The sequence below is a fragment of the Zonotrichia albicollis genome, chromosome 23 (genome assembly GCF_047830755.1).
Source record: "Zonotrichia albicollis isolate bZonAlb1 chromosome 23, bZonAlb1.hap1, whole genome shotgun sequence".
Lineage (NCBI taxonomy): Eukaryota > Metazoa > Chordata > Aves > Passeriformes > Passerellidae > Zonotrichia > Zonotrichia albicollis.
Window position 1 is genome coordinate 6,166,324 of NC_133841.1, and position 27,269 is coordinate 6,193,592.

General features: G+C 54.5%; 2 protein-coding genes across 3 annotated transcripts; both read left to right on the forward strand.

Annotated features, from left to right (window-relative positions):
- Positions 1-2,373: 2,373 nt before the first annotated feature.
- Positions 2,374-10,189, forward strand: PRR29 (proline rich 29). Of its 2 annotated transcripts, XM_074557812.1 has the most exons (6): positions 2,374-2,522; positions 3,458-3,578; positions 6,497-6,606; positions 8,858-8,991; positions 9,085-9,152; positions 9,808-10,189. In XM_074557812.1, exons 1-6 carry the CDS (start codon positions 2,451-2,453, stop codon positions 9,840-9,842), a joined length of 540 nt encoding a protein of 179 aa, XP_074413913.1. In that variant the 5' UTR covers positions 2,374-2,450; the 3' UTR covers positions 9,843-10,189. The 2 variants fall into 2 exon arrangements, with proteins under 2 accessions (XP_074413913.1, XP_074413912.1); XM_074557811.1 differs by lacking the exon at positions 9,808-10,189 and having other exon boundaries at positions 9,085-9,798.
- A 1,253-nt stretch (positions 10,190-11,442) lies between these two features.
- Positions 11,443-22,876, forward strand: AGPAT1 (1-acylglycerol-3-phosphate O-acyltransferase 1). The gene is made up of 6 exons (XM_005496443.4): positions 11,443-14,943; positions 18,759-18,892; positions 19,474-19,649; positions 21,235-21,330; positions 21,889-21,961; positions 22,142-22,876. Exons 1-6 carry the CDS (start codon positions 14,762-14,764, stop codon positions 22,363-22,365), a joined length of 885 nt encoding a protein of 294 aa, XP_005496500.2. The 5' UTR covers positions 11,443-14,761; the 3' UTR covers positions 22,366-22,876.
- Positions 22,877-27,269: the final 4,393 nt, after the last annotated feature.

Sequence of the window (27,269 nt, forward strand, 5' to 3'; positions counted from 1 at the left end):
AAGGGTTAATCCTTTGTTAATGGGTGTCCTTTTTTGGGCTTATGCTGCCCAGAAAGAGGTACCTGGACTGTCTGTAACTCTTCGTCTTTATTGTCTCATATTGTCCACACCCAAATTGTCCACATTTTTATTACTCTAATTATATTGCTATTTTATAACCATTTTATTACTCTCATGTAAAACCAGGACAGGAGCTTAAACCCACTGACGGCTCCGGACGCAGAGAGCTTCCCCAGCGGTGTGTCCTGAGTGTGACAGTGATGGTGGGCAGTCCAGGGGACAGCAGCTCCCTCTCTGCCAGGGTTTGTCCCAGTGTGCAGTGACAATCTGCTCTGGGCTGCTTTTGGGAGCCCCTGGGAGGCAGCAGCAGCTCGGGGAATGCGGTGCCGCAGCCACAGCATTTCCTCATCTCCCCCGAGGCTCGGGCGAGGCTGATCCTGCCGGGGTTTGCTCACTCTGGGAATCTCTCGGTGTCCGGGAAGGGAAGCGGCAGCAGGGATGTGCTGGCACCTCCAGGGCAGCTCAGGGCTCGGTTCCTCCCCTCCCCTCCCGGTGCTCCCGGCCTGAGCCGCCCCCATGCCCTGCCCGCCTCTGTCCTGCTGTGCTGCCAGAGCTGGTGATGACCAGAGAGGGGCTGGATCTCCCTGATCCCATTGCAGAGGATCTCTCTGATCCCATTGCAGGGGGTACTCTGATCCCATTGCAGGAAATCCCACTGATCCCATTCAAGGTGATTCCTCTGATCCCATTGCAGGGAATTCCTCTGATCCCATTGCAGAAAACTTCCCAAATTCCCTCCCCTCCTCCTTTTTTCTCCTTCTCCTTCTCCTTCTCCTTCTCCTTCTCCTTCTCCTTCTCCTTCTCCTTCTCCTTCTCCTTCTTTCTCCTTCTCCTTCTCCTCCTCTTCCTTCTCCTCCTCCTCTCTGTCCACAGTGTCTCCCCAGAGGGCTCAGGCTGCCCTGGGGTGCTGAGGACATCCCGAGCAGGTCCCTGTCACCCCTCCTGTCCCTGACACGAGGCTCCCTGGCACTCCTCACCCCCATCCCGGTGTTTGAGCCCCTCCTCAGGGGAGATAAGATCGGGATCAGCCCAGCCCGGCTCTGCCAAAACGGGCAGGAAGTAGCACGGTAATTAAATGGGCAAATAATGGGAATTTAGGATTCTAACAAAAGGCAGAAAAGCAATCCAGAGGGGGTCGGGAAAATCAGGAACAGAGAGAAAAACTCAGTCAAGCAGAAAATAGCCCGGACTGGAGCCAAGGGAGGGGCTGAGGCAGCCGGGCTCGGGGGGAGAAGGGGATTTGGGGACTGGAGGGGGAATTTGGGGGGGTCTCCAGTGCTGTTCTGGGGCAGAATGAGAGTTTTGGGAGAGATGTGTTCCCCAGCATCTGTTCTATGCTTTAGCACAGTTTTAATAGAATCTATACTATAAAATAATGTGGAAAATGCCAATCACTTGTTTTTAAAATTTTATAACTTTAATAGTAATAAAATGGTTATGAAAATAGTAACACAATTAGGGCAATAACAATTTGGACAATTTGAATTAGGACAATATGAGACAATAAATACAAAGAGTTATGGACTTCTGGGTACCTTTTTCTGGGCAGCAGGAGCCCGAAAAAGGACACCCGTTAACAAAGGATTAACCCTTAAAAGCAACAGTCTGTTGCATATTCATACATTTCATACATGATGCATAAATTCCATTCAAACACAGGATTCTGTCTGGTCAGTGTCAACTTCTTCCTCCGAATCCTAACAGCGACTTTGAGGCGGGAAGAAGTTAGTTTCTTCTGATAATGGAGCAATAAATTCCTTTTCTCTGAAAGATTCAGGTGTCCTGTGGCTGCTGGGAATCCTGTCTTTAAAAAAGGTATCTCACATAGCATAGTTTCTATTTTAACAATTTTTATAACCTAAAACTATATTTAACACAGTACTTAAGAGAATTAACACAGCATTACTTTCTAACACAACACATATAATATTCATTTGAATATTTGTGAAAAGCCAATCATAAAATACATGCATTTTTCACAGTTGTTTCTAATTAATGGCCAATCACAGCCCAGCTGTCCGGACTGCCTCGGTCAGTCACAAGCCTTTGTTATCATTCCTTATTATTCTATCCTTAGCCAGCCTTCTGATGAAATAATTTCTTCTGTTGTGTTAGTATAGTTTTAATATAATATATGTCATAAAATAATAGATCAAGCCTTCGGAAACATGGAGTCAGATCCTCGTCTCTTCATGCTGGCACCCCTGTGATCGCTGTCACACTCGGGGACAGGCCAAGCCCGTGGGGACGCAGTCTCAGCCAGGGCTGGTGTCCCCAGGGCCTTTCCCGGGCATTTCCCGCCGGGAGGAGCCGCCCGGGACATTCCTGGCACGGCCGAGCCTCCTCGGGCCGGGTTTGTTTGCCCGGAGCCCTGGAGACGATCCCGAGCCATGGAGCGGGGAGCGGCCCGGGGCCCCCGCGGGCTCTGGGGGCACCCCCGGGCAGGGACCCCCGTCCTTGGGGTGAGCCCGGAGCGCTCCTGCCTCGGGATTGATGGGATAGGGGTGGGGAGGGGCTGGGAGAGGGGCTTTGGGTGGGCTCGGGGCTTTGGGTGGGCTCCGGGCTTTGCAAGCGCCCTGCAGACCCCGAAAGGTGCCCGGATCCTGTCCCCAGGGGTGGGGACACTGCGGGTCTGGGAGTGACCCAAGGTGGGAGGGCGCTGTCCCTGGAAAAACAGGGGAGAGCGAATTCCCATCTCCAGGGCTCCTGTCCTGCTCCCCCGGGCCACCCGCTCCTCCCGCCACCAGCCCTGTCCCCTCTGTCCTGCCACCCATGTCCCTTCCATCCTGCCGCCACCCCAGTCCCCCCGGTCCTGCCACTAGCTCTGTCCCCTCTGTCCTGCCACCATCCCAGTCCCCTTTGTCCCACCCCAAGCCTCGTCCTCTCTGTCCTGCCGCCACCATGTCCTTCGTCCTGCCACCACCTCTGTCCTGCCCCCATCCCAGTCCCCTCCGTCCTGTCCCCCCTGTCCCGCCACCGCCCCGTCCCCCCTGTCTTGCCACCAGCCCTGTCCCGATCCCGCCTGCTCCCAGCCATGTCCCCTCTGTCCCGCCACCACTCCCGTCCTCTCTGTCCTGCCACCAGCCCTGTCCTGCCTCCATCTCCAGTTCCCTCTGTCCTGCCACCCCTGTCCCCTCTGTACTGTCCCCTCTGTCCCTGCTGTCCTGTCCCCATCCCTGTTCCCCCTGTCCTGCCACCATCACAGTTTCCTCTGTCCTGTCCCCAGCCCTGTCCCCCCTGTCCTGCCACCTCTGTCCCCTCTGTCCAGGCCCCCATCACTGTCCCGATCCCGCCTGTCCCCAGCCATGTCCCCCTTGTCCCCCGTGTCCCGCTGCCAGGACTCCGCATTAACCCTTGAATTCACAATCCCTGTGTTCCCTCCTCTCCTCCCTCGCAGCCCCGCGCCCCGGGATCGGCCCCCAGAGCGTTCCCGGAGCATTCCCGGTGCCCGGTGCTGATCCTGCAGCAGCTGCCCGGGCCCGGAGCCGCCCCCGCGGGACCCCCGCCCGCCCGGCCAGGTTCGTGGGGACAGAACCGGGCAGGGCAGAGCCGAACCGGGCCGGGTTCGTGCAGGGCTGGGGAGGGCAGAGCCGAACCGGGCCGGGTTCAGTCTCTCCAGATCCCATATCCCAGATCCCAGATCCCGGCCCTTCCCAGGGGAGAGCAGCGGGCAGAGCCGCACGCAGCCGTGCCCATCCATCCCTGGCTCCTTGGGCGGGCGTTCAGCCCCACGGACTGAGAATCTTGGGGCTTTTATCCACTCGGCTCCAAGATGCTCCCGGGGAACAGTTTTTGGGTTTTGGGGGGTTTTTTGGTTGTTCTGCTGATTTTTTTTTTTTGGGGGGGGGAGGGTTTTTTGTTGATTTTTTTTTGTTTTGGAGTTTTTTTGTGGTTTCTGTGGGGTTTTTTTGTTTTGTTTTGTTTTTTCCTAGTTTTTTTGTGGTTTTGGTTTTTTTTGTGGGTTTTTGTTTGTTTATGGTTTTTTTGTTGTTGTTGTTTTCTGAGGTGGTTTTGGTTGTTTTTGCTTGTTTGTGTGGTTTTTTCTTTTGCTTGATTTTTGGTGGTTTTTTGTGGTTTTTTGAGTTTTTTTCTGTTTGTTTTTTGTTGTGGGGTTTTTGTTTTTGTTGTGTTTTTCGTTGTTTTTTGGGGTTTTTGGGTGTTTTCTGGGGTTTTTTGTTTGTTTGGTTTTTGTTGGGTTTTTTTTGTTTGGTTCGGTTTGTTTTTTTCTGGTCTTTTTTGTTGTTGCTGTTGTTTTTTTGGTTTTGTTGTGGTTTTTTTTGGTGGTGTGTTTTTGTTTGTTTGTTTGTTTGTTTGTTTGTTTGTTTTGGGGGGTTTTCAAAATTCAGTTGTTTTTGTTCTCAAAATCCCCATTTCCTGCTGGCATCCATCCATCCCCAGGGAACTCCGGGGTGTGACAGACAGGCTGCTGGAACTGCAGGGTGAGATTAAGAGGGGCTGGAACCCTGACTGTGCCCCTGGCTGGAGGGGCTTCACCCACCCGGGGCTGGCAGCAGGGACAGGGGCTGTGGTGACATCAGGGACAGGGCTGGGGACAGCAGGGACAGCAGGGACAGGGGCTGTGGTCAATGGGGACAGCAGGGACAAAGAGCTGTCATCACTGGGGACATACCACAGGCAGAGTCACCTTGTGCTATGGAGAGGGGGAAGATGGAACTGTCCTTAAAAATCCAAGGAAAGCCTTAAAAATCCGAGGAAATCCTTAAAAATCGGAGGGAAAAGGATGTTGCAAATCAGTGTGGAAGCAAACGGAGCCAGGCTGACCCCGGTGTGATGGATGCACCCACCCAGAGCTGTCACCACCCCGTGTCCCACCCCAGTTCAGTCCCTGGGGTACTACCTGTCCAGCAGAGGTGCTGGGGTGCTCCTGCCTGCAGGGACAGCCACCTCCTGTGTCCTGGGAGCCAGCCTGGCACCTCTGGAGCCCTTATGGGGTGGTCCAAACCCTTTTTTACTCCAGAGAATCCAGAATAGTTTGGACTGGAAGGGACCTCAAAGCCCGTCCAGTTTCACCCCTGCCATGGCAGGGACATCTTCCACTGCCCCAGGGTGCTCCAAGACCTGGCCTTGGGCACTGCCAGGGATCCAGGGGCAGCCACAGCTGCTCAGGGTAGATGAAGCCAGCAGGATCTCAGGGGTTTCCAGCAGGTTTATAAGAATTTTCCATGGGAATTTCACAGCTGCAGAAAATGGAGGTGTTTTTCTGGGGTACAGAGGCAGATTTGGGGCTTTCTCTGTGTGGATAGGCCTCAGCAGCCTCACACCCTCAATGTGGCCTCCAGCCAAGGGGACAGGGAGCAGGCAGGAGCTGAGGGGGCACTGAGCATCCCCACCCTGCTCCTCCTGGACCCCAGGAGTGGGGATTGGAGTCCTGGGCTCACCCCCAGCTCCTGTCCTGTAAGAGCATCAGGGGTAGGATGGTCAGGATGGACCAGATGAGAGATCTCTGCAGCCAGGCTGTGGAATTTGGGGTTTATTGCAAAGGGCCTGGGTGCAGGGCCCTGCTGGGAGCTGCAGCCACAGCTCAGAGCAGGCTGAGAGAAGAGAGGGGGAGAGAGGATGAGAGGGTGAGAGAGTAAAAGGGTAAGAGAGCAAAGTTCCCATTACAATACAATAAATCTTCTTCTGTGTTGAATATTCTGATTCTCACTAACCAATCTAGTACAAGATGCAAATTCTACAGCATTTCCATACAGCCTGTAAGAATCCTTACATTACCATACTCTGTTACATTTTAAACCCTATAAACTCCTCTTTGGGCCCCTTCTGCCCAGCTGTAGGGTCTGCTCTGACCCTTGGGCCTGTCTGCAAGCAGAGGGTGTTGTTCCATCAAAAGGGGATCACCTTCAGCTGGTCACACCATTGTTTTCCAGTTGTTCGGTAACTGAGGGATCTCAAAGCTTGATTTCATTTCAATCTCCCTTACAGTTTCCATATTCTCAAAATCTTTTGCCAGGCAATCATATTTGTAAGGCTTTCCTGTTCCATCTTCCCCAACTCTGCCCCTCATGCCCAGAGCAGGGCTGAGCCTGGCATGCTCTGAACCTGGTGCTCTGCTCCCCAAGGCCCTGGGCACTGCCAGGGCTGCAGAAACTCTGCCCAGAATGGGAGAAAACTCTGGAGCCTCCAGTCCCATTAACCACCGACCACAGCCCCTGTCCCTGCTGTCCCTGCTCAGCTCTCCCTTGTGAGCCAGCAAGGAAGAAAAGCCTCAAATATGGCAATTTTCAAGCTTTAGCCAAGCAAAATAATTTTTAAACACCACATGAGGCTTCCAAAGCGGGGTGGGGGAAGGCTGGCTGTGCTCCCACTGCTTGGGAACAGGGAGGAGCCTAGGGGCCGCCCCATCCCGGGCACTCATCCCAGGCCCTGCTCCCTCTGCTCCCTCTCTGATGCACAATCTCCCATCCTCGGGCAGGTTTGATGGAGCTGATGCTGATCCAAGGCTCCCAAATGCACCAGCTGCTGATGCACGGCCTGGCCATGGCAGCTCTGATGCCCCTCGGGGCAGGAACAGCCCCAGCTCAGGTGAGGCTCAGGGGGCAGAGGGAACAAAGAGGGGGCAAAGGGACTAAAGATGGGGTAGAGGGAGCAAAGAGGGGGCAGAGGGAGCAAAGAGGGGGCAAAGAGGGGGCAGAGGGACCAAAGAGGGGACAGAGGGACCAAAAAGAGGAAAAGGGATCAAGGAGGAGGCAAAGAAACCAATTTGGGGCAGAGGGACCAAGAAGAGGACAGAGGGGCCAAAGAGGGGCCAAAGGGACCAAAGAAGGGGTAGAGGGACCAAAGATGGGGCAGAGGGGACAAAGAGGAGGCAAAGGGAGCAAAAATGGGGAAAAGGGAGCAAAGAGGGGGCAGAAGGACCAAGGAGGGGGCAGAGGGACCAAAGAGGGGGAAACGGACCAAGGAGGGGGCAAAGGGACCAAAGAGGGGGAAAGGGAGCAAGGAGAGGGCAGAGAGACCAAAGATGGGGCAGAGGGACCAAAGAGGGGGAAAAGGACCAAAGAGGGGGCAGAGGGAACAAAGAGGAAGCAGAGAGACCCCCAGGACTGTTCAGGGTCACCACGTCCTGCTTTGGGATCCTGTGAGGGCAGCACCTGGGTGGTCCCAGCCCAGATCAGAGCAGCCCTTTGTGGTTTTGGGGCTTTGTTTGGAGCCCAGCTCTGACAGCTCAGACAGCAGCCAGGCTTGGGCAGAGGCTCTGCCCAGCTGGGACCCTCTGGAAACACAGCCCAACCCATCAAGAGCTCTGCAGGGGCTGCCATTTAAAAATCCATCTCAAACCACAACATTTCATCTCCTCGGGGAGAACAATGCAGCTTTTGGGGCAGGGCTGGGCTGCGGCAGCTGCTGAGCTCGCTGCCAGCTGGCACCTCCTGGCACCCAGCCCTGCCCTCCCAGTGCCACCAGGGCTGGGCTGGCCAGGACTGGACCCTGCCCAAATGGCTCTCAGCAGATCAAAGGGCTCTTCCCATGGGGTTTTGGTCCCATCTGTGGGGCTGCCACCCCCCGTGTCCCCCTGGGGCTTTGTTGGAACCGAGCCCAGCCAGCAGGAGCAGCCGGGTGCGATCCCGGTGTTATGTTTGCCCAATTATTCCATCATTAAAAAAACCAAATAATGTGACAGTGTTCACAGAGGTTTTCAGGTGAGGGAAGAGATGAGAATGTTGACTCCATGTTCAGAAGGCTTGATTTATTATTGTATGATATACATTACACTAAAACTATACTAAAAAGAATAGAAGGAAAAATTTCATCTCAGAAGGCTAGTGAAGCTAAGAATAGAAAGGAATGAATAATAAAGGTTTGCATCTCGGACAGAGAGTCCAAGCTAACTGGGCTGTGGTTGGCCATTAATTCTAAACATTCAAGATGGGCCAATCACAGATGCACCTGTTGCATTCCACAGCAGCAGATAACCATTGTTTACATTTTGTTCCTGAAGCCTCTCAGCTTCTCAGGAAGAAAAATCCTAAGAAAAAGATTTTCATAAAAAGATGTCTGCGGCAAAATAATATTAGAGATAGCAGCAATTTTAATTAAATAGTTTAGAAAATATATAAAATCGGATACACTTGAAATATTGACAATATAATTCAATTAAAAATAAGTGATAATTTGGTTCCAATAATAGCACATAAGCAAAAGATAACCGTGGGGTACAGAGTGCAGGGTTCTGGGACCCGTGCCACGTCACGTACAAGCTTCCCAAGTGAAGATTCCTCCCTTTTATGCCATGTGTCAATGCCATCTCCTCCCATTTTCGATTCATCACACTTCTACCTCTGCCCTCATCACCACCTTTACCACGCATGCGCCACCACTCAGTTTGGTGGTCGCACAAGTCTTTGGGGGTCGTTTTTGATGAAGGCCTGTCCTCTTCCTCGATGTCCTTTAATTCACCTTTGGGTCACACATGTGCACCAAGCCAGTATAATGTAAGCCAAGACTAACATGATATTATATTTAAGCATCAAAGCAATAAATCTCTTATAGCTGGCATTTTCCTGGGACCCAACCAGATTTTCCCTTCTTTCTGTTAATTTTTAGTAACTGTTATCTCTTGGTTTTTCCTGCCTTGAACATCTTCAGGAAAAGGGGGAGTGGAACTCTTCCTCTCCCTTTCTTTCTTGGCATTACACCTTTTAACTGTTTTATTATTATTTCCAAATATTGATTGCTGCATCAATATTGATTGCTGTTTCAATCATACCTATTTACCACACCGGCCAGCGGTGCTTTGGGAGCCCCAGCCCAGCCCTGCCTCTGTCCCCCTCCCCAGGCGCTGGCGGGGCTTTCACAGGGTGAGGAGGAGGAGGAAGAGGAGGCCGTGGTTTTCCACCATCACTACCTGCCCTGGACCCTTCCCCGCCTGCCCCCCGTGCGGTTCCTGCGCTCCTCACCCGAGGAAGGGCGGTGAGTGCCAGGGGTTCGGTGCCATCCTGGTGTGGCAGCGCCTCCAGGGACACCATCCATGGTCACTGAGCTGTCCCTGCTCCTCTCTGGCAGAGCTGTGCCCCCTCCACCGCCCCCCAGTGCCACCGGCACCGTGGGACCTGGTGTGTCCCCAGCAGAGGGTAAGGACACCCCGGGGACACTGACACTGTCCCCATGGTCCCCACAGGGCAGCTGTCCCTCAGGCTTCTGTCACCCCAGGTGGAGCTTCCCTGCTGCCTGTCTCCATTCCATGCTGTCCCATCCTGTCCCATCCCAATAACGTCTCATCCCGTTATCCCATCCCATCCCAATAATGTCCTCTCCTTTCCCGTCCCATCCCATCCCATTACCCCATCCCATCTCATGGATCCCTTGGATCCCATCCCACCCATTATCCCATCCCATCAAATCCCATCCCACCTCAATAATGTCCTATCCCAATAATGTCCCAACCCATTATCCCATCCCATCCAATCATGTCCCATCCCAATAATGTCCCATCCCATCCCAATAATGTCCCATTTGATTATCACATCCCATAATCCCATCCCAATAATGTCCCATCACATTATCCCATCCCATCCAATAATGTCTGATCCCATCCCAATAATGTCCCATCCCACGGATCCCATCCCGTCCCATCCTATGGACCCCATCCCAATAGCGTCCTATCTCATCCCATTATCCCATCCCATTCCAATAATGTCCCATCCCATTATCCTGTCCCACCCCATGGATCCCATCCCATCCCATCCCATCCCATCCCATCCCATCCCATCCCATCCCACCCCACAGAGTTTTACACCATGGAGGAGCAGAGGGGGCTCTGAGCTCTGCCTCCCTGGACCCTGCAGATCCTGGATGGATGCTCCACCATTCCCGCGCTTTTGGGGTTTGGGGGTTTTGGGGTCTTGGCATGGTTTCCCCTCTGAGCCCCCCGGCAGGGCTGTCCCAGCCCTGTCCCAGCCCCGGAGTCGCCCCAGTCCCCTCCAGGCCGTGCTGTCCCGGGGGGTGGGACAGAGGATGGTCCCCACCTCCATTTGTCCCTCCAGCTCCCAGCACAGCATCGCCTGTCATTATTGTGCTTTGTTAAGAGAGCGCCCTGCTGTCGCTAATTAAGCATCTGTAATTACATTAATTGCATGTGTAATCTGTAATGGGCTGGTGGCTCCGTGCCCAGGTGCAGGGGCTCCCTCGGGGCTGGGGGAGCCCAGAGCTGGGGGGGGGGGGGGGTGGTCTGGCAGGGCCTGGCGGGGCTGAAAGGAGCCCTGGGGGGTTCTGTGAGGTCTTGGAGGGGGTCTGGGGGGGTGAGGGGGTGCTGGGGGGTTCTGTGAGGTCTTGGAGGGGGTCTGTCAGGTCTGAGGCGTCTGTCAGATCTGTGGGCATGAGGAGGTGCTGGGGGTCTATCAGGTCTGGGGGTTCCTGTCATGTCTTGGGGGGTGAGGGGGTGCTGGGGGAGGGGAATCTGTGAGATCTGGGGGGGTCTGTCAGGTCTATGGGGTGAGGGGGTGCTGGGGGGTGTGTCAGAGCCTGGGGGGGTCTGTCAAGGTCTGGGGGGTCTTGGGGGGTGTCTGCCAGGTTTGGGGGTGATGAGAGGAGTTCTGGGGGGATCTATCAGAGCCTGGGGTGCTGAGGGGGTGCTGGGGGAGTCTGTCAGGTCTGGGGGGTTTCTATCAGGTCTATGGGGTGAGGGGGTGCTGGGGGGTCTGGGGGGGTCTGAGGGGGTCTGTGAGGTCTTGGGGGGGTCTATCAGAGCCTGGGGGTTCCTGTCAGGTCTGGGGGTGCTGAGAGGAGTTCTGGGGGGTCTGTGAGGTCTTGGGGGGTCTGTCAAGGTCTGGGGGGGAGTGAGGGGGTGCCGGGGGTTCCTGTCAGGTCTGTGGTGTTCTGTCAGACCTGGGGGAGTGAGTGGATGCTGGGGGGGGGTCTGGCAGGTCTGGGGGTGCTGAGGGGAGTTCTGGGGGTGTCTATCAGAGCCTGGAGTGCTGAGGGCATTCTAGGGGTTCTGTGAGGTCTGGGGGTGTGAGGAGGTGCTGGGGGGCTCTGCCAGGTCTGGGGGGTGAGGGGGTGATGGGGGGTCTGCCAGGTCTGGGGCTCTGTCCGGTCTAGGGGTTCCTGTCAGGTCTAGGGGGTGAGGGGGTGCTTGGGGGGTCAATCAGAGCCTGGGGTGCTGAGCAGGTGCTGGGAGGTTCTGTCAGAGCCTGGGAGGGTGAGGGGTGCTGGGGGTATATCAGGTCCGGGGGGTTCTGTCATGTCTGGGGGGCTCTGTCAGAGCCTGGGGGGCTGAGAGGATGCTGGGAGGGTCTGCCAGGTCCAGGGGGTTCTGTCAGGTCTATGGGGTGAGGGTGTGCTGTGGGGCTTTGTGAAGTCAGAGGGTTCCTGTCTTGTCTGGGGGGTTCTGTCAGGTCTGGGCAGGGTGAGGGGGTGCTGGGGGTCTGTCAGGTCTGGGGGTTCCTGTCAGTTCTAGGGGTTGGGGGTGCTGGGGCTGTGCTGGAGCTCCAGGCTGAGATCTCCTGGCTGAGCAGAGGCAGAGCTGGATTTTTGGGGGGACTGTGGTGGGGAGAGCAGCCTGAGAGGGAAATCCTGGAGTTCCCCAGAATTCAGTGACCCCTGAGATCCCCGGGAGCAGGAGGAAGGGGCAGAGGAGGTTTTTGGGTGCTGGGAGCTGTCCCCTGCCCGTGCCACCCCCCAGCCTTGCTGTGCCCTGGGGGGCTCCAGGCCTTTCCCTGGCAGGAGACCTCAGAGCCGGCGGTCTGGAGCTCTGAGGATGCAGAAAAGGCACCTTAAACCCCTCCTTGGACTGCCCTGCCCGGTGGAAGGCAGGATGTCCCTTCCCTGGGCTCTGCAATGGGCAGATCCTCCCCAGCCTGACCCCTGGAGGAGCTCCCAGATGTGGAGCAGGAGGATCAGGTGGATTCCAGCAGGAGGGTCCAGCTCCTCCAGCTGGGAGGTGTGACCGTGTTCACAGGGGTCCCAGGATGAGGGAAGAGATGAGGATCTGACTCCATGTTTCAGAAGGCTTGATCTATTATTTTATGATATATATTATATTAAAACTATATTGAAAGAATAGAAGAAAGGATTTCATCAGAAGGCTGGCTAAGAATAGAAAAAGAAAGAATGAATAACAAAGGCTTGTGGCTCTGAGCCAGCTGACTGTGATTGGCCATTAATTAGAAACAACCACATGAGACCAATCACAGATGCACCTGTTGCATTCCACAGCAGCAGATAACCATTGTTTGCATTTTGTTGCTGAGGCCTCTCAGCTTCTCAGGAGGAAAATCCTAAGGAAAGGATTTTTCCATAAAAGATGTCTGTGACAGGGAGGGACTAAAGGAGGCATCCAGAAGCACAGCTGGGATGGATGGGAGAGCAGATGGTGCCCAAAGGCCCCCCCAGGGAGACAGAATGGGGAGGAGGAGTGAGGAGTCACCTGGCATGGGCAGGGCAGGAAGGGTGGGCTCGGGATGTGACCCAATCTTTGCTTTAACATGAGAATAATGAGAGGAATGGGAGGGTGAAGCAATGGGCATTGCAACAGCCCTGCTGGACGTAACCCCGGGGTTACTGGTCAAACTGGGGCACCTCCAGCCTGGCCAGAGCCTGGGGACAGCTCTGTCACCTCCAGGGTGGGAGGGAACAGGGATGGTGTTTGAGGGTCCCTAGGACGAGGGGAGAGATGAGAATCTTGACTCCGTGTTTCAGAAGGCTGATTTATTATTTAATTATATATATTACATTAAAAGAAAATGCTATACTAAAACTATGCTAAAAGAATAGAAGAAAGGAGACATCAGAAGGCCAGCAAGGAATGAATAATAAAATCTTGTGAAGAAAGGAATGAATATTAAAATCTTGTGACTGACCAGAGCTGGACCTGTGATTGGCCATTAATTAAAATCAATTCACATGCTGGGTAAAAAATTCTCCAAATCACATTCCAGAGCAGCAAAACATGGAGAAGCTGAAGCTTCCCAGGAGAAATGATTCTGGCAAAACGGATTTTTCATAAAATATCATAGTGACAGGGCAGTGATGCTGGGCTGAGGGTGGGTCCTGTCAGGGAAGGGCAGGGGGCTGAGGGGTCCCAACAGATGTGACAGTGCCCAGGTGTGCCTGGGGGGACTGGCAGACCCCAGAGAGGCACAAGGGGAGGCACAAGAGGATTTTGCTGCTGCTGGGTCAGGGCTGAGCCCAGGGATGGCAGCAGCACAGGGATGTCCCCCCTTCCCCAGCCCTGCGGGTGTCCCAGGCCAGGTGGGAATGGTCTTGGAGCCACCTGGGATGGTGGCAGGTGTCCCTGCCATGGCACTGGATGGGCTGTGAGGTCCTTCCCACCCAAACCCTCCTGGGATTCTGGGATTCCTGATTTGGGAATAGACCAGAGGGGCTGGGGACTGACACCGGCCCAGTGTCCCTGCTGTCACCTGGATTTGGTCCCTGCTGTCACCAGGACTTGGTTCTAGGAGTTTCCAGGGGGCTGGCCTGGATCCTGCAAGGCACCAGAGCAGGAGGAGAGGTTAATTACAGCCTGTGCTAATTGCACCCCTGAAAACACCTCATGCAACACGGCCCCTGGCTGCCAACTGGGCCAAGGGCTGCCACCCCTGCAGGGCTGGCAAAGGGGGGTGACAGAGCCACCTCAGTCCCCAGGCACTGTGGGACCCTGGGGACACAAGCTGGGCACTGGGAGGGGAAGGGCACAGGGGCTCCTGCGGCCCAAACTGAGCAGGGGATGGGGAGCAGGGGTTCCTGCTGCCTTCCCAGGTGGGAGATGTGTCCCAGACATCCAAGGCTCTGCAGGGAGAGGTTTGGGTGCCCAGCATGGACCAGAGCAGCTCCTGCTGTCCCCACCAGCTGAGCCTCCCTGTCCCAGGGCTGGCAGCCCCTGGCCAGGACTATTGTACATCAAAGGTGACTCTGATGTTGGTGAGTGAGAGAGAATGGGTCTGACTCCATGGATATCAGAAGGCTAATTAATTACTTTATATTATTCTATACATCTAAACTGAACCTGCCAAGCGCTCAATCCTGCACACACTGCACAGAATCCTGTGACTGTCACCCAACAGTCCAACACACACACACACCTGGCCCTGACAGGCCAAGGAAACAAAACTCCATGACTTTGGGTAAAAAAATCTCCATATTGCGTTCTACTTTGGCACAAACACAGGCACAGCAAATGAGATAAGAATATTCTTGGGACGAATTGTGCCTTGCTTTTCTCTGTGAAGAGAAATGTGGGGCTACACACCTGGCCCTAATAGGCCAAGGAAACAAAACACCATCACTGTCGGTAAACAATCTCCATATTGCATTCTACTTTTGCACAAACACAAGCACAGCAAGTGATAAGTAAGAATTGTGTTTTCGCTTTCTCTGAGGTTCAGAGAATGTGAATCTCAGAAATCCTTGGGAAGAATTGTGCCTTGCTTTTCTCTGTGAAGGGAAATGTGGCAACACAGGACAGATACCCAGGACAGGAAGAGTTCAGTGAGCAGCATGTTTGATCTCACCGACCTGGAGTCTTCAATAGCCCAGGAGGTGACAGCAGTGACACCTCAGGTGACTCAGGGTCCCCGTGTGACTCACAGCCACTCTCCACCCCTGGGTGGGTATCCTGCTTCCACCTGAGCCACTCCATCCTCAGGATGAGATGCACAGAGAGCCTTCCCCTGGGCCAGCCCCAGCCACCCACACAGGATCCTCCTGATTCACCTGGCCCGGGCTGAGCTGGGGCAGCACCATGGACCTGCTGCTGCTCCAGGGGCTGCTGCTCCTGCCCCTGGCAGCGCTGCTGCTCTACAGGTGCAGCCCCCATGTCCAGTTCCTCTGCAAGGTGGCCTTCTTCAACTGCTGGATCGTGGCCTTGGCCACCTTGCTGTCCCCCCTGGCCGCCTTCCGGGGACGCTCCGTGGAGAACATGAGGTGAGTGAGGGATGGGGATGGAGAGAGCTGGCTGGGGCTTGGCTCAGCAAGGAAATCCTGTGGTTTGTGGCCACAGGCTCTGTCCTGCCCTGGCCGGAACCACAGCAAGGTCACAGAGCCCTGGGGCCAAGGCCAAGGCAGTGGTCACATCCATGGGGCAGTGAAGGGCAGCTTGAATTATTGCCTGTGCCCAGGGAGGGTCAGGCCATGCTGGAGTTGGGATTTGTGGTCCCTGAGGGATGAAATAACATAAAAGGGATCATTCCTGGCCATGGCAATGTTGGGGTGACCACCTGAGTGGGTAATGGGGGGTTTGGAGGTACAGGGCAGGGGTCAGATACATGCCCAGTGCTGTATCCCTGGCTCTGGTTTTGCCCATGGGAGAGCCAGGAACACCACGCTGGCAGAGGGATTGAGGGTGGAGGGCCCTGGCACAGATTATTCCATGGCTACCCAATTTCTGGAAGTGTCCCAGGCCAGGGTGGATGGGGCTTGGAGCAGCCTGGGACAGTGGGAGGTATCCCTGCCATGGCTGGAGTGGCACTGGGTGGGTTTAAGGCCCCTTCCAACCCAAACCGTTCCATGTTTTTATGGTTTTGGGATGTCCTGGTGCCATCACCTGTCAGGGGCACAGCCCTGTCCCTGTCACAGCCATGTCCTGATCACAGCCCTGTCCCGACTCTGCTCCCGGGGGTGGAAGCAGGGAGATAGATAACACCAGGGAGATAACAACACTGGGGAGATAACAGCAGGGAGGAGATAACATCTCAGTGTAACACCTGGGGAAGGCCTGGGCGCGCTCAGGGTGTTGCAATCCCGCTGCTGGATTCCCAGGCAGGATGAGCACAGATGTAATTACACAGGAAAATGTCCCAGCTTGAGAAACTCTGAGGATTTGTGTGGAGGGATCCTGGCCCGCAGTAGGAGCGTGGCCACAGGTTCGGTGGTGTCATCTGGAGGTTCAGTGGTACTGGTCAGAGATTCAGTGTTATCAGTCCAAGATTTGGTGGTACCAGTCTGAGGTTTAGTATTCCCAGTCTGAGGTTCAGTGTTCCTGGTGGTGGTTCAGTGTTCCCAGCCTGAGGTTCGGTGGTGCCAGTGGTGGTTCAGTGTTCCCAGAGGTGGTTGGATGCTCCCAGTGGTGGTTTGGTGTTCCTGGTTGTGGTTCAGTGGTACTGGTAGTGGTTTGGTGTTATCAGTCCGAGGTTCGGTGGTACCAATCGTAGGTTTGGTGTTCCCGGTCCAAGGGTCAGTATTCCTGGTGGTTGTTTGGTGTTCCCAGCCTGAGGTTCGGTGGTACCAGTGGTGGTTCAGTGTTAACAGTCTGAGGTTTGGTGTTATCAGTCCGAGGTTCAGTGGTACCGGTTGGAGATTTGGTGTTCCCAGTCTGAGAGTCAGTGTTCCCAGTGGTGGTTCAGTGTTCCTGGCTGGAGGTTCAGTGTTCCTGGAGGTGGTACCAGTGGTGGTTCGGTGTTATCAGTCTGAGGTTCGGTGGTACTAGTCCAAGGTTTGTTGGTACTGATGGTGGTTCGGTATTACCGGTCTGAGGTTTGGTGGTACCGGTCCCAGGTTCAGTGTTATCAGTCCGAGGTTCAGCATTCCTGGTGGTGATTCAGTGTTATCAGTCTGAGCTTTGGTGGTACTGGTGGTGGTTGAATGCTCCCAGCAGTGGTTAGGTGTTCCTGGTGATGGTTCGGTGTAATCAGTCAGAGGTTCAGTGGAACCTGTGATGGTTGTGTTCCCAGCAGTAGTTCAGTGGTACTGGCAGTGGTTTGGTGTTCCCAGAAGTGGTTCAGTGTTATCAGTCTGAGGTTTGGTGTTCCTGGTCAGAGGCTCGGTGGTGGTTTGGTGGTTTGGTGTTACCAGACAGAGGTTCAGTGTTACCAGTCCAAGGTTCGGTGTTCCCGATGGTGCATCAGTGTTCCCAATGGTGGTTCGGTGGTACTGGTCTGAGGTTCAGTAGTACCACCCACTTGGTTCAGTGGTACCAGTCAGAGTTTCGGTTTTCTTGGCGGTGGTTTGGTGTTCCTGGCTGGAGGTTTGGTGTTATCAGTCTGAGTTCTGTGTTCCCAGCAGTGGTTCGGTGTTCCCTGTGATGGTTTGGTGTTTTCAGCCCAAGGTTCAGTGGTACCAGCGGTGGTTCAGTGGTACCAGTCTGAGGTTCAGCCTTATCAGTCCGAGGTTTGGTGGTACTAGTCCGAGGTTTGGTGCTCCCGGTGGTGGTTCAGTGGTACTGAAGGTGGTTCGGTGGTACTGGTGGTAGTTTGGCGTTCCTGGAGCTGGTTCAGTGGTACCGGCGGTGGTTCGGTGTTATCAGTCTGAGGTTCGCCATTATCAGTCCAAGGTTGGTGTTCCCGGCGGTGGTTGGGCGGTACCGGCGGTGGTTCGGCCGTACCAGCGGTTCCACAGCCTGTCCCGGGTCCTCCCCGGGGAATGCCGGGCTCATCCCGAGCCGCTCCAGCGCTTCCGGCTGGGCGGCGATCCCGAGGGAGGCTGCGTCTCTCCCGCCTTATCAGCGCCGCTTATCTCGTCCCACCGCAGCTCCGTGCCCGCCCAGCTCCCGCTCCTCCGGATCCCGGAGCCTGCGGGATGACGCTTCCCTGTCATTATCCTGGCTTTGGGGCACCGCTCCTCCTCGGATCCCCCGGGATCTTGGAGCCTGCGGCTCCCGAGGGATGGGGGCGATACCGCGGTCCCTGTGCTGCCTTCTCCCTTCTCGCCTGGTGCTGAGCCCTTCCCTGCGCCCTGCGCTGTCCTCTGAGGGCAGTGACAGATGTGGGGACCCTGGCACAGACCCTCTATGGGTCGGACAGTGCCCCATTCCAACACCGACGTGTCCCAGGATTTTGTCTCCTCGGCTGCTGCAATCCCTGGTGCCCCCTCCTCCCTCCACTCCTCTCATTATCCCTTCCTGAGCGTCACCCATGGTCGCCATCCCGATATTCCTCCTCCTGTCCAGCCCTCTCGGGATGTGACACCGCTGTTCCGCTCAGATCCTTCTCTTCCCGACACTGCAGCTCCGGTGGAGCCATTTGTGATTCCCCATAGGAATGTCCGGGCTGGTTTTCCCTTCCCCGTGCCGCACAAAGCGGTGCAGGGGCGGTCGCTGGTGTCCCCCACATCACTGGGGATCCACCTCTGGCTTTGGAAGTCTGGGATTTCCATCCACACACGGAACCTGCTGAGCACCTGGGGAAGCTCCCCCGGGCAGAGAGAGTTTGTCCTCGGTGGGATGTGAAGATCCCATTCCCGTCCCCATCCGCAAACCTCATCCCTATCCCCAAACCTCATCTCCATCCCCAAACCTCATCCCCATCCCCGTCCCCACCCCCATCTCCTTTCCCGTCCCTGTCTCCATCTCCATCTCCACCCCTTTTCCCGTCCCTATCCCCATCCCACCCCTTCTCTTTTTGCTTTCCCGTCATCCCTGCACGTCAAAATCCCGTTTTTTCCCTGCCACCACCTCATGCTGCTCCCTCTGCTCTGAGCCAGGAGCTGGGCTCAGCTCAGGTGGGAACCAGGCGAGTTCTGAGCCTCACAGGCTGCAAATGTGTGAGAAATCCATCCAAAATTCCCTGAGCCTGAGGCCAGGTCCAGCAGCGCAGCCCAGCCTAATCCCGCCCGCCTAGAGCGGTTCCCCGCACGTATCCCTCTGCCTTATCTCGTTCATTATCTCATCCCTTATGTCGTCCCTTATTTCGATCCTTATCTCGTCCCTTATCTGGTCTCTTATCTCGTTCCTTATCTCATCCCTTATGTCGTCCCTTATCTCATTCATTATCTGGTCCCTTATCTGGTCTCCCTTATCTCGGCAGGCTCCTTCGGGCGGCGCTCCTGCCCCTCAAGCGCTTCTACGGCATCAGGATGCGGGTGAGGGGCTCGGAGCGGCTGCGGCTGCCGGGGCCCTTCGTGATCGTCTGCAACCACCAGGCTTCCCTGGACCTCATGGGTGCGTGGGGGGACCCCGGAACCTCTGGGGGCTCCAGGGGTGCGCCAGGATGGATTTGGGGGGGTCAACACAGGGATCAGGGCAGGGATGTGTGGTGGGAACGGACCAGGAGGGGTTTTGGGACTGGGCTGTGATGGAGGGAGAGGAGGGACAACGGGAGGTGATGGCACAGGGTGGTCCTGGAATTAGGGACAGCTTAAAATCCTTTAAGCCAAGGATTAAATAACCCCAACCTGGTCCTATATTAGGGTATAAATTATTAAATAGTGTATAAATTATATTAGGGTATAAATGATTACTTAGGGTATAAATTATATTAGGGTATGAATTGTTAAATAATCTGTGCACTGATGTAATTTGGCCTCTCCAGAGAGTTCCCCTCTGCAGTTATCACCTCTCAGGACTGATAATCAACTCTCTGCTATTATCACCTCTCAGGGCTGAGCTGCAGAATTTATTGCTGATATCCAGCTGGTTGGTCCAGCCCAGGGGTTCCGTTTCCAAGCAGTTTTCCCAGGTGATTTTTCTGCTGCCCCTGCCGTGGTTTGGGAAGGTATTAATGGGTGTTCTCCCCGCCCCAGGAATGGTGGAGGTGATTCCCGAGCGCTGCGTGCCCATCGCCAAGCGGGAGCTGCTCTACATGGGCACAGTGGGCTGGGCCTGCTGGCTCAGTGGCATCATCTTCATCGAGCGCCAGCGCAGGGACGCGGCCATCGAGGTCATCACCCGCACTGCCAGCACCATGAGGAGAGAGAACGTGAGGGACACGGCTGGGGGACACCAGAGGGGTCAGGGGCTGTTAGTGTGAATGCACAGTGAACCCCCTGGCAGGGAAGAACAATGCATCTGACTCCATGTTATTATATGGAGTTATTACTCCATAATTATTACTTTATTATTACTTTATTGTACTATAATATTACTTTTTAATTACTTTATTATGCTGTATTATTACTTTATTATACTATATTATATTAATTATACTATATTCTATATTCTAGTAATGATACTATATTCTATTAAAGAATAATTATTATAGAATTTATTATTCTATATTAATAAAATATTAATATAGAATAATAATAAAGTAATAATATAAATTAAATGCATTTATATTATATTATATTATATTATATTATATTATATTATATTATATTATATTATATTATACAAATTATTATTATACTATATTCTATTAAGGAATACTATACTATACTATACTATACTATACTATACTATACTATACTATACTATACTATACTATACAAGAAAGGATACTTACACAATGCTAAAAAGATAATAATGAAAACTCATGACTCTTTCCAGAGTCCCAACACAGCTTGGCCCTGATTGGCCAAAGAGTGAAAACAACTCACAGCGCAATTCAATGAAACAATCACCTGTGGGTAAACAATCTCCAAACACATTCCACATGAGCACAACACAGGAGAAGCAAATGAGATAAGAATTGTTTTCCTTTTCTCTGAGGTTTCTCAGCTTCCCAGGAGAAAAATCCTGGGTGAGGGGATTTTTTCAGAGAATGTGAATGCTACAGGCTGTGGGCAGGACTGACCCGGCTGAGGTCGGGGTGTCTTGGTTTGGAAAGCCAGGTGTCTGCTAAGGAAGGCAGGAGCCTCTCTTGAAATGGAAAATGCAAAACTCCTCCCTCTGAATTATTATAATTGTGAAATTAAGGGGCTCTCAGGCAAAGATATGTGAGTAGGAATAACAGTTCTTTATTAGGAAAGAACCCAAATAAAAATAAAAATGTAGTAATACAAAACAGCCCTGCCAGAGTCAGACCATGCCCTGTCACCCTGTGTGTCAGGGTGGTGGCACAGCCCCATCCATGGGGGCTCAGCCCTCCTGCAGTGCCAGCTGTGGCTCTGCTTCAGCAGGGATCCTGCACAAGGGGGGAGTTTTCCTCTGCAGCTCCAGGGCTGCTGGAGATGGGCCTGGGCTCCCTCTGGCAATGCAGGGCAGCAGAAAGCTGCTCCTCTGGCAATGCAGGGGGCAAAGGCTGCTGGGGTGTTCCAAACCTCAGATTGTATCCAGGTAGGAATGCTTGGCTCCTCCCCTGGGCGGAGCATCTTCCCATGGGATGGTGGAATTTGATCAGCCATGCAGGGACACTCACTGGCCATGGACAGATGATAATTAATAATTAATGGCCCATGGACAGAAGAGATCTCCTGGAGGGAGGATTGACTGTGAAAGAGATAAAGAGAATGCCCAATGAACAGAGATAACTGCCTCACTCTAACAGATGATAGTAGAACACACACCCCAGCCACACCTTTCAGCCTAAAGCACGGGGTCACCTCTGTCCCTGTCCCCTGCAGCTCCGTGTGTGGGTTTTCCCTGAAGGCACCAGGAACCCCGGCAGGTCCATGCTGCCCTTCAAGCGTGGTGCTTTCCACCTGGCCGTGCATGCCCAGGTAAGGAAATGGGCAATAAAATGCTGGGCTTGATGGGCTTGGAGGCCCTTTCCAAAATGATTCCTTCCCTTTAGCTCACCCTGGATGGAGCAGAGTGGGTGTGAACTCTGGGGCAGAGAGGTGAGGGGGTTTGGTCCCCAGGGATGCAGGGATTTTGTCCCCAGGGATGGGGGGTTTGGTCCCCAAGGATGGGGGTTTTGGACCCCAGGGAAGCAGGGACTTGGGCCCCAGGCATGTGCAAGTTTTGGTCCCCAGAGATGCAGGGATTTGGTCCCCAGAGATGGGGGGATTTGGTCACCAGGAATGGGGGATTTGGTCACCAGGGATGCAGGGGTTTGATCCCAGGGATGGGGGGGGGGGGGCTTGATCCCCAGTTGATCCCCAGGGAAGAGGGATTTGGTCTACAGGGATGGGAATTTTGTCCTCAGGGATGGAGGGATTTGGTCCCAAAGGAGGGACATGGTGCTGGGCAGCACCCAGGGAGGAGCAGGCAGGAGCAGGAGTCCCACCTGGGGAGGGCTCTCTCTGTGGGCCCCCCTGACCCTCTCTGTCCTGCAGGTTCCCATTGTCCCCATCGTGATCTCCCCGTACAGGGACTTCTTCAGCCCCGAGGAGAAGAGATTCACCTCAGGTAAGGGATGGGCAGGAATTCCCATGGCAGAGGGCAGGGCTGGCACTGGGGATGAGGCACCTGGGGGTGTCTGAGGGACCCTGAGGGGTGGGGAGGCAGCTGGGGTGGAAATGCCTGGGGGAATACCCAGTTCCTGCTGGGATCCTCTAACACATCCCTGGCTTTTCCCTCCTCTCCCAGGGACCTGCACCATCCAAGTCCTCCCCAGGGTGGAAACGTGTGGCCTGAGCCCAAAGGATGTCCCCAAACTGACCGAGAGTGTCCAGCAGGCCATGGCCGAGGCCCTGGCCGAGATGTCCATGAGTGACCACAGGGAGCAGGACATGGAGCAGCCCCTGCTGGGGCCGGGGGAGGACAGAGACTGCCCCCAGGGCCAGGGGGACACAGCCAGGAGCAGCAAATAGGCAGAGGGAGCTCAGGGATACCAGTGAGGTGTCCTTTGTCCCCCGAGGAGGTGTCCTGCAGCCCTGCCACCGCCCCAGCAGGACGGTGCCCTAAGGGAGCAGAGCAGGGCAGGATGGGGACCCAAAACAGAGCAAGGTGCCCCCAAAACAGAGCAAGGTGCCCCCTTAAAACCCCTTGTTGTGACTGCATCCCCTGGATGTCCCTCTGCCACACCTGGAGCTGTGGCTGTCCCCCTGGAGTTGTGGCTGTCCCCTTGGAGTTGTGGCTGTCTCCCAGGATGGCTCAGACAGGGCTGAGGGCTCACAGCCCCATTTTCCACCCCTGATTGTTGGGCTCCCCCACGGATTCTCCTTCCAGAGGCTCCTACAAGCTGGAAATGCCGTTCGGGTTCAGCCAGCTCTGAGTGTGTGGCCTGGGGGGGACACGAGGCCCAGGTGAGGTTGCTGGGGGGGAAGAGCATCCGGGAGGGAGAGCACCCTTGGTGCTGAGCTGTGAGCCAAGGGTGGGACATTAAAGAGTTTGGAGCTGGATCTGTTGTGTCCTGGCTGTGCTGAGGGGGCTGAGGGGGATCCATCTCCTCGGGGAGACTCCACACTGCAGAGAGAGCACCCCCAAACAGGGAGCATCCCTGAAAAGGGAGCACCCTGCACACAGAGCACCCCTGAACATGGAACACTGCACAAGGAGCACCCTGCACATGGAGCACCCTGAAAAGGGAGCACCCTACACGCAGAACACCCTGCACACAGAGCATCCTGCACACAGAGCACCCCTGCACACAGAGCACTCCTGCACAAGGAGCACCCTGAACATGGAACACCCTGCATGTGGGGCACTCCTGAACACAGAGTACCCTGCACAGGGATCATCCCTGTACACACAACTCACTGCACATAGAGCACCCTGAACACAGAGAACCCTGCACATGGAGTACCCTGCACACACGCAGCACCCTGCACACGGAGCTCACTGCACACAGAGAACCCAGCACACAGAGCACCCCTGAACATGGAGCATCCTGAGCTAGGAGCACTCTGCACATGGAGCACCCCTGAACATGGAGCACCCTCCATATAGAGTCACTGCACATAGAACACCCTGCACATGGAGCTCACTGCACACGGGACACCCTGCACACAGAGCACCCTGAACATGGAGCACCCTGCTCATGGAGCATCCTGCACACAGAGAGCACCCTGCACAGAGCATCCCTGAATAAGGAGAACCCCTGAACAGAGAGCACCCTGCACAGAGAAACACCCCTGAGAAGGGAGCACCCTGCACACGGAGCACCGCTGAGCACACAGAACCCAGCAAAGGGAGCACCCTGCACAGGGAACACCCTGCACATGGAACACTCTGCACACAGAGAACCCCTGAGCACAGAGAACCCTGCACACAGAGCTCACTGCACACAGAGCTCACTGCACACAAAGCACCCCGCACAGGGAGCAGCCCCAAACATGGAGCATCCTGCACACAGAACGCCCTGAACAAGGAGCACCCTGCTCATGGAGCATCCCTGAACAGAGCACCCTGCACACAAAGAACCCAGCACAGGGAGCACCCTGCACGGGGAACACCCTGCACACAGAACAGTCCTGAACAAGGAGCATCCTGCACAGGGAGCACCCCTGAATAGAGAGCACCCAGCACACAGGGCACCCTGCATATAGAGAACCCATCACAGGGAACACCCTGCAGATGGAGCACTCTGCACACAGAGCTCAGTGCACACACAAAACACTCTGCACACAAAGCACCCTGCACACAGAGCATCCCCACCCCAGGGCTGGTGTGAGGAGCTCATGGCAGGGTGACAGTTACCCCGGGCTGGGGCTGCCCCTGAGGCAGAGCTCTCCCTGCACCACTAAATGCACAGGAAGAGCATCCATTGAAGCCTCAAATTCCCAGCAACACCTGGATGGTGCTCACCTGGACACAGTCCCACCTGGAGGTGCCTCTCCATGGCCTGTGGACCATGACACATCCAACAGCTGGATGGTTCCCTGCAGCCAGGCAGGGATTTGGGATCTCCTGGCTCCTTCCCAGCTGAGCAGCTCCTGTGCCAGCCCACAGGGTGGCAGCAGGGCAGGGACAGGGCAGGGTGTGGCTGTCCCCTTGTGGGGAGCAGGGTGTGCAAGGTTTCCCTCCCACTCTGGGATAAAAAGTGCAAACCCAGGCACAGAGCTCTGGTTTGGCACCATTCCTGCTCTCAGGAGAGCTGGATTATGGAAGAAATCCTCCTCAAATCTGTTGCAACATCAAACTGCAAAGAGGCTTCCCATGAGGAACAACCCACGGGATCAGGAGATGTCACATGGACATGGCCAAGGGCAGAGGAAGATCCCATGTCCCAGAAAACTCCTTTAATCCTTTCCTGCTACCCAGGATTCCCAACGTGTGCTGTGGTCTGTCAGCTCTGAGCTGGCCTGGGGGTCCCACCACACCCCTGGCATGGTTTGGCTGCCCAAAGTTTGGGTTTGGGAGGTTCAGCATCAATGGAACCATGGAATGGTTTGAGTGGGAGGAACCATAAAGCCCATCCAGGTCTGCCATGGCAGGGACACCTCTCACTGTCCCAGGGTGCTCCAATCCCATCCAGCCTGGCCTTGGGCACTGCCAGGGATCCAGGGGCAGCCCCAGCTGCTCTGGACAAATCCTTGTCCTGCCTGGAAGGGCAGGGCCCAGCCAGAGCCATCCCTGGGTTTTGCACTGGCAGTGGGATGTGAAAGCTTGAGGAGAGGAAAAAGCCTTGGCATGGGGGCTCTGGAAACAAATTCTGGTGCTCCAAGGTCTGCCCTGCCTGGCTGCTCTGGGTCCCCATCCCTGCAGGGGTGTCACAGACATCTTTTATGAAAAATCCTTTCCTTAGGGTTTTTCCTCCTGAGAAGCTGAGAGGCCTCAGAAACAAAATGCAAACAATGGTTATCTGCTGCTGTGGAATGCAACAGGCGCATCTAGGATTGGTCTCATGTGGTTGTTTCTAATTAATGGCCAATCACAGTCAGCTGGCTCGGACAGAGAGACAGAGCCTTTGTTATTCATTCTTTCTTTTTCTATTCTTAGCTAGCCTTGTGATGAAATAATTTCCTCTATTCTTTTAGTATAGTTTTAATATAATATATATCATAAAATAATAAATCAGCCTTCTGAAACATGGAGTCAGATCCTCATCTCTTCCCTCATCCTGGCACCCCTGTGAACACTGCCACAGAGGGGTTTCACAGCCCTGTGGAGGTGGCACTTGGGGACAGGGCTCACGGTGGCCTTGGCAGTACTGGGGGAGCCGTGAGCTCCTGTCCCCCTGGGATGTCTGGCAGGGCACTGACCCTGCCCATTTCCTGCAGGGCTGGGTGAGCTCAGGCCGTGCTCCCTCCTCGTGTCCTTGGGCTGGCAGCTCCATCCACCCACAGCTCCGGGGGCTGCTCCAAAGGGCAGGAGGTGGGCACAGAGCTGTGTCCAGCAAAACCTGGGCTGGGCAGGCGTGGGGACAGAGCTGTGGTCATCTGAGATGCCATGGAAAAGGTCAGCCCCATCCATGGCTTCCTGTGGAGTCCTGGCACAGATACCCAGAGCTGCTCCTGGATCCTTGGCAGTGCCCAAGGCCAGGCTGGAGGGGATTGGAGCACCCTGGGACAGGGGAAGGTGTCCCTGCCATGGCAGGGGTGAAACTGGAGGGGCTTTAAGGTCCCTTCCAGCCCAAACCATTTCATGATTCCATGGTTCCCACAGCCTCAGAGGGAAGAGAACTGCAAAACCCCAGAGCAGGGGGTGTGCTCAGGACTGTGGGGCTGTCGTGGGGCTCCTCAGCTGTCCCACATCCCCACCAGGACACAGGGAAGCTGTTGGAACCCTGGACACTGAGAATTTGAGACCCTCTGTGCTGGCAGGCACTGACCCCAGGAGAACTCTGCATTGACCTGAGGGTGTGGAGCAGCTTCCAAAATGGAATGATAGAACTGGGATTGTGGGTGTGGAGTTTGGATAGAAGTGTGTGACATCACAGGGTGGAAAACTCGGAGTTTAAGGGTTTACAATATAGTAATATATATGGAGCAAGATGGAGGTTTTAGAGTGGAGGCTTCTTCTTCTTCCTCTTCTTCTTCTCCTTCTCCTTCTCCTTCTCCTTCTCCTTCTCCTTCTCCTTCTCCTTCTCCTTCTCCTTCTCCTCCTTCTCCTGGTGGTTTTGTGTAATTGGATGAAAAAGTCTGCATTGTGGGCCACAGGTGGTTGGTTATTGGGTTAAAAATAAAAACAATTTTAGAATTAATTAATAAATAATTATTTTTTATGATTTGACAGCTTATCCATAAAAGGCCTTGTGGAGAGAAAGAGACAGGTCTCCATTTTTAGCTTTTTAGAATGAACTGCTTTAGAAGTCAGGGTTTGTGAGACTGTAACATAGAATAAGAACCAATAAACATTTGGATCTGAACAAAAAATACTGTCTCACACATTTAATCCCACCCTTAACAGAAAAAAGAAGTGAAGAATCCGCAGGCAGCAGCTCGGGCCTACCCTGGTGGGTATCCATGTGTGCAATGGGAGCAGATGATGATGCCACATCCCCACCCTGGCCTGTTCCTCTGTCCAGACTGGGTGAAACTGGGCAAAAAGCCAGCCTGGGACACGTGATTTGCCCAAACCTGGTTACATTTGAAATACCTGTAAATTGTTCATTTCTGAGAAATCAGCCCCAGCTCCCAGCCCCTCCTCAGGTTGTGCTCCCTGTTTTCCTTTCCGGTGTGTTCCTGCTGCCTCCTGACATCATTTCCCAGCAAATCTGTGGAATCCTGGCCCAGAGTGAAGCTCCAGAGACCTTTCCCAATATTGCAAACATGCCTGGGGTCCTTGACCCCTGGAAGCCGTGGGCAGAGGGCAAACATTGCCTGGATTTATC

Excerpts from the sequence above, each read along its gene's own strand:
- PRR29 (XM_074557811.1), top strand. The coding sequence starts at position 2,451 with ATGGAGCGGGGAGCGGCCCGGGGCCCCCGCGGGCTCTGGGGGCACCCC. Across the intron at positions 6,607-8,857 it reads CAGGAACAGCCCCAGCTCAG|GCGCTGGCGGGGCTTTCACA; the intron begins GTGAGGCTCAGG and ends CCCCCTCCCCAG. Across the intron at positions 8,992-9,084 it reads TCCTCACCCGAGGAAGGGCG|AGCTGTGCCCCCTCCACCGC; the intron begins GTGAGTGCCAGG and ends CCTCTCTGGCAG.
- AGPAT1 (XM_005496443.4), top strand. The coding sequence starts at position 14,762 with ATGGACCTGCTGCTGCTCCAGGGGCTGCTGCTCCTGCCCCTGGCAGCG. Across the intron at positions 19,650-21,234 it reads GCACCATGAGGAGAGAGAAC|CTCCGTGTGTGGGTTTTCCC; the intron begins GTGAGGGACACG and ends TGTCCCCTGCAG. Across the intron at positions 21,331-21,888 it reads ACCTGGCCGTGCATGCCCAG|GTTCCCATTGTCCCCATCGT; the intron begins GTAAGGAAATGG and ends TCTGTCCTGCAG.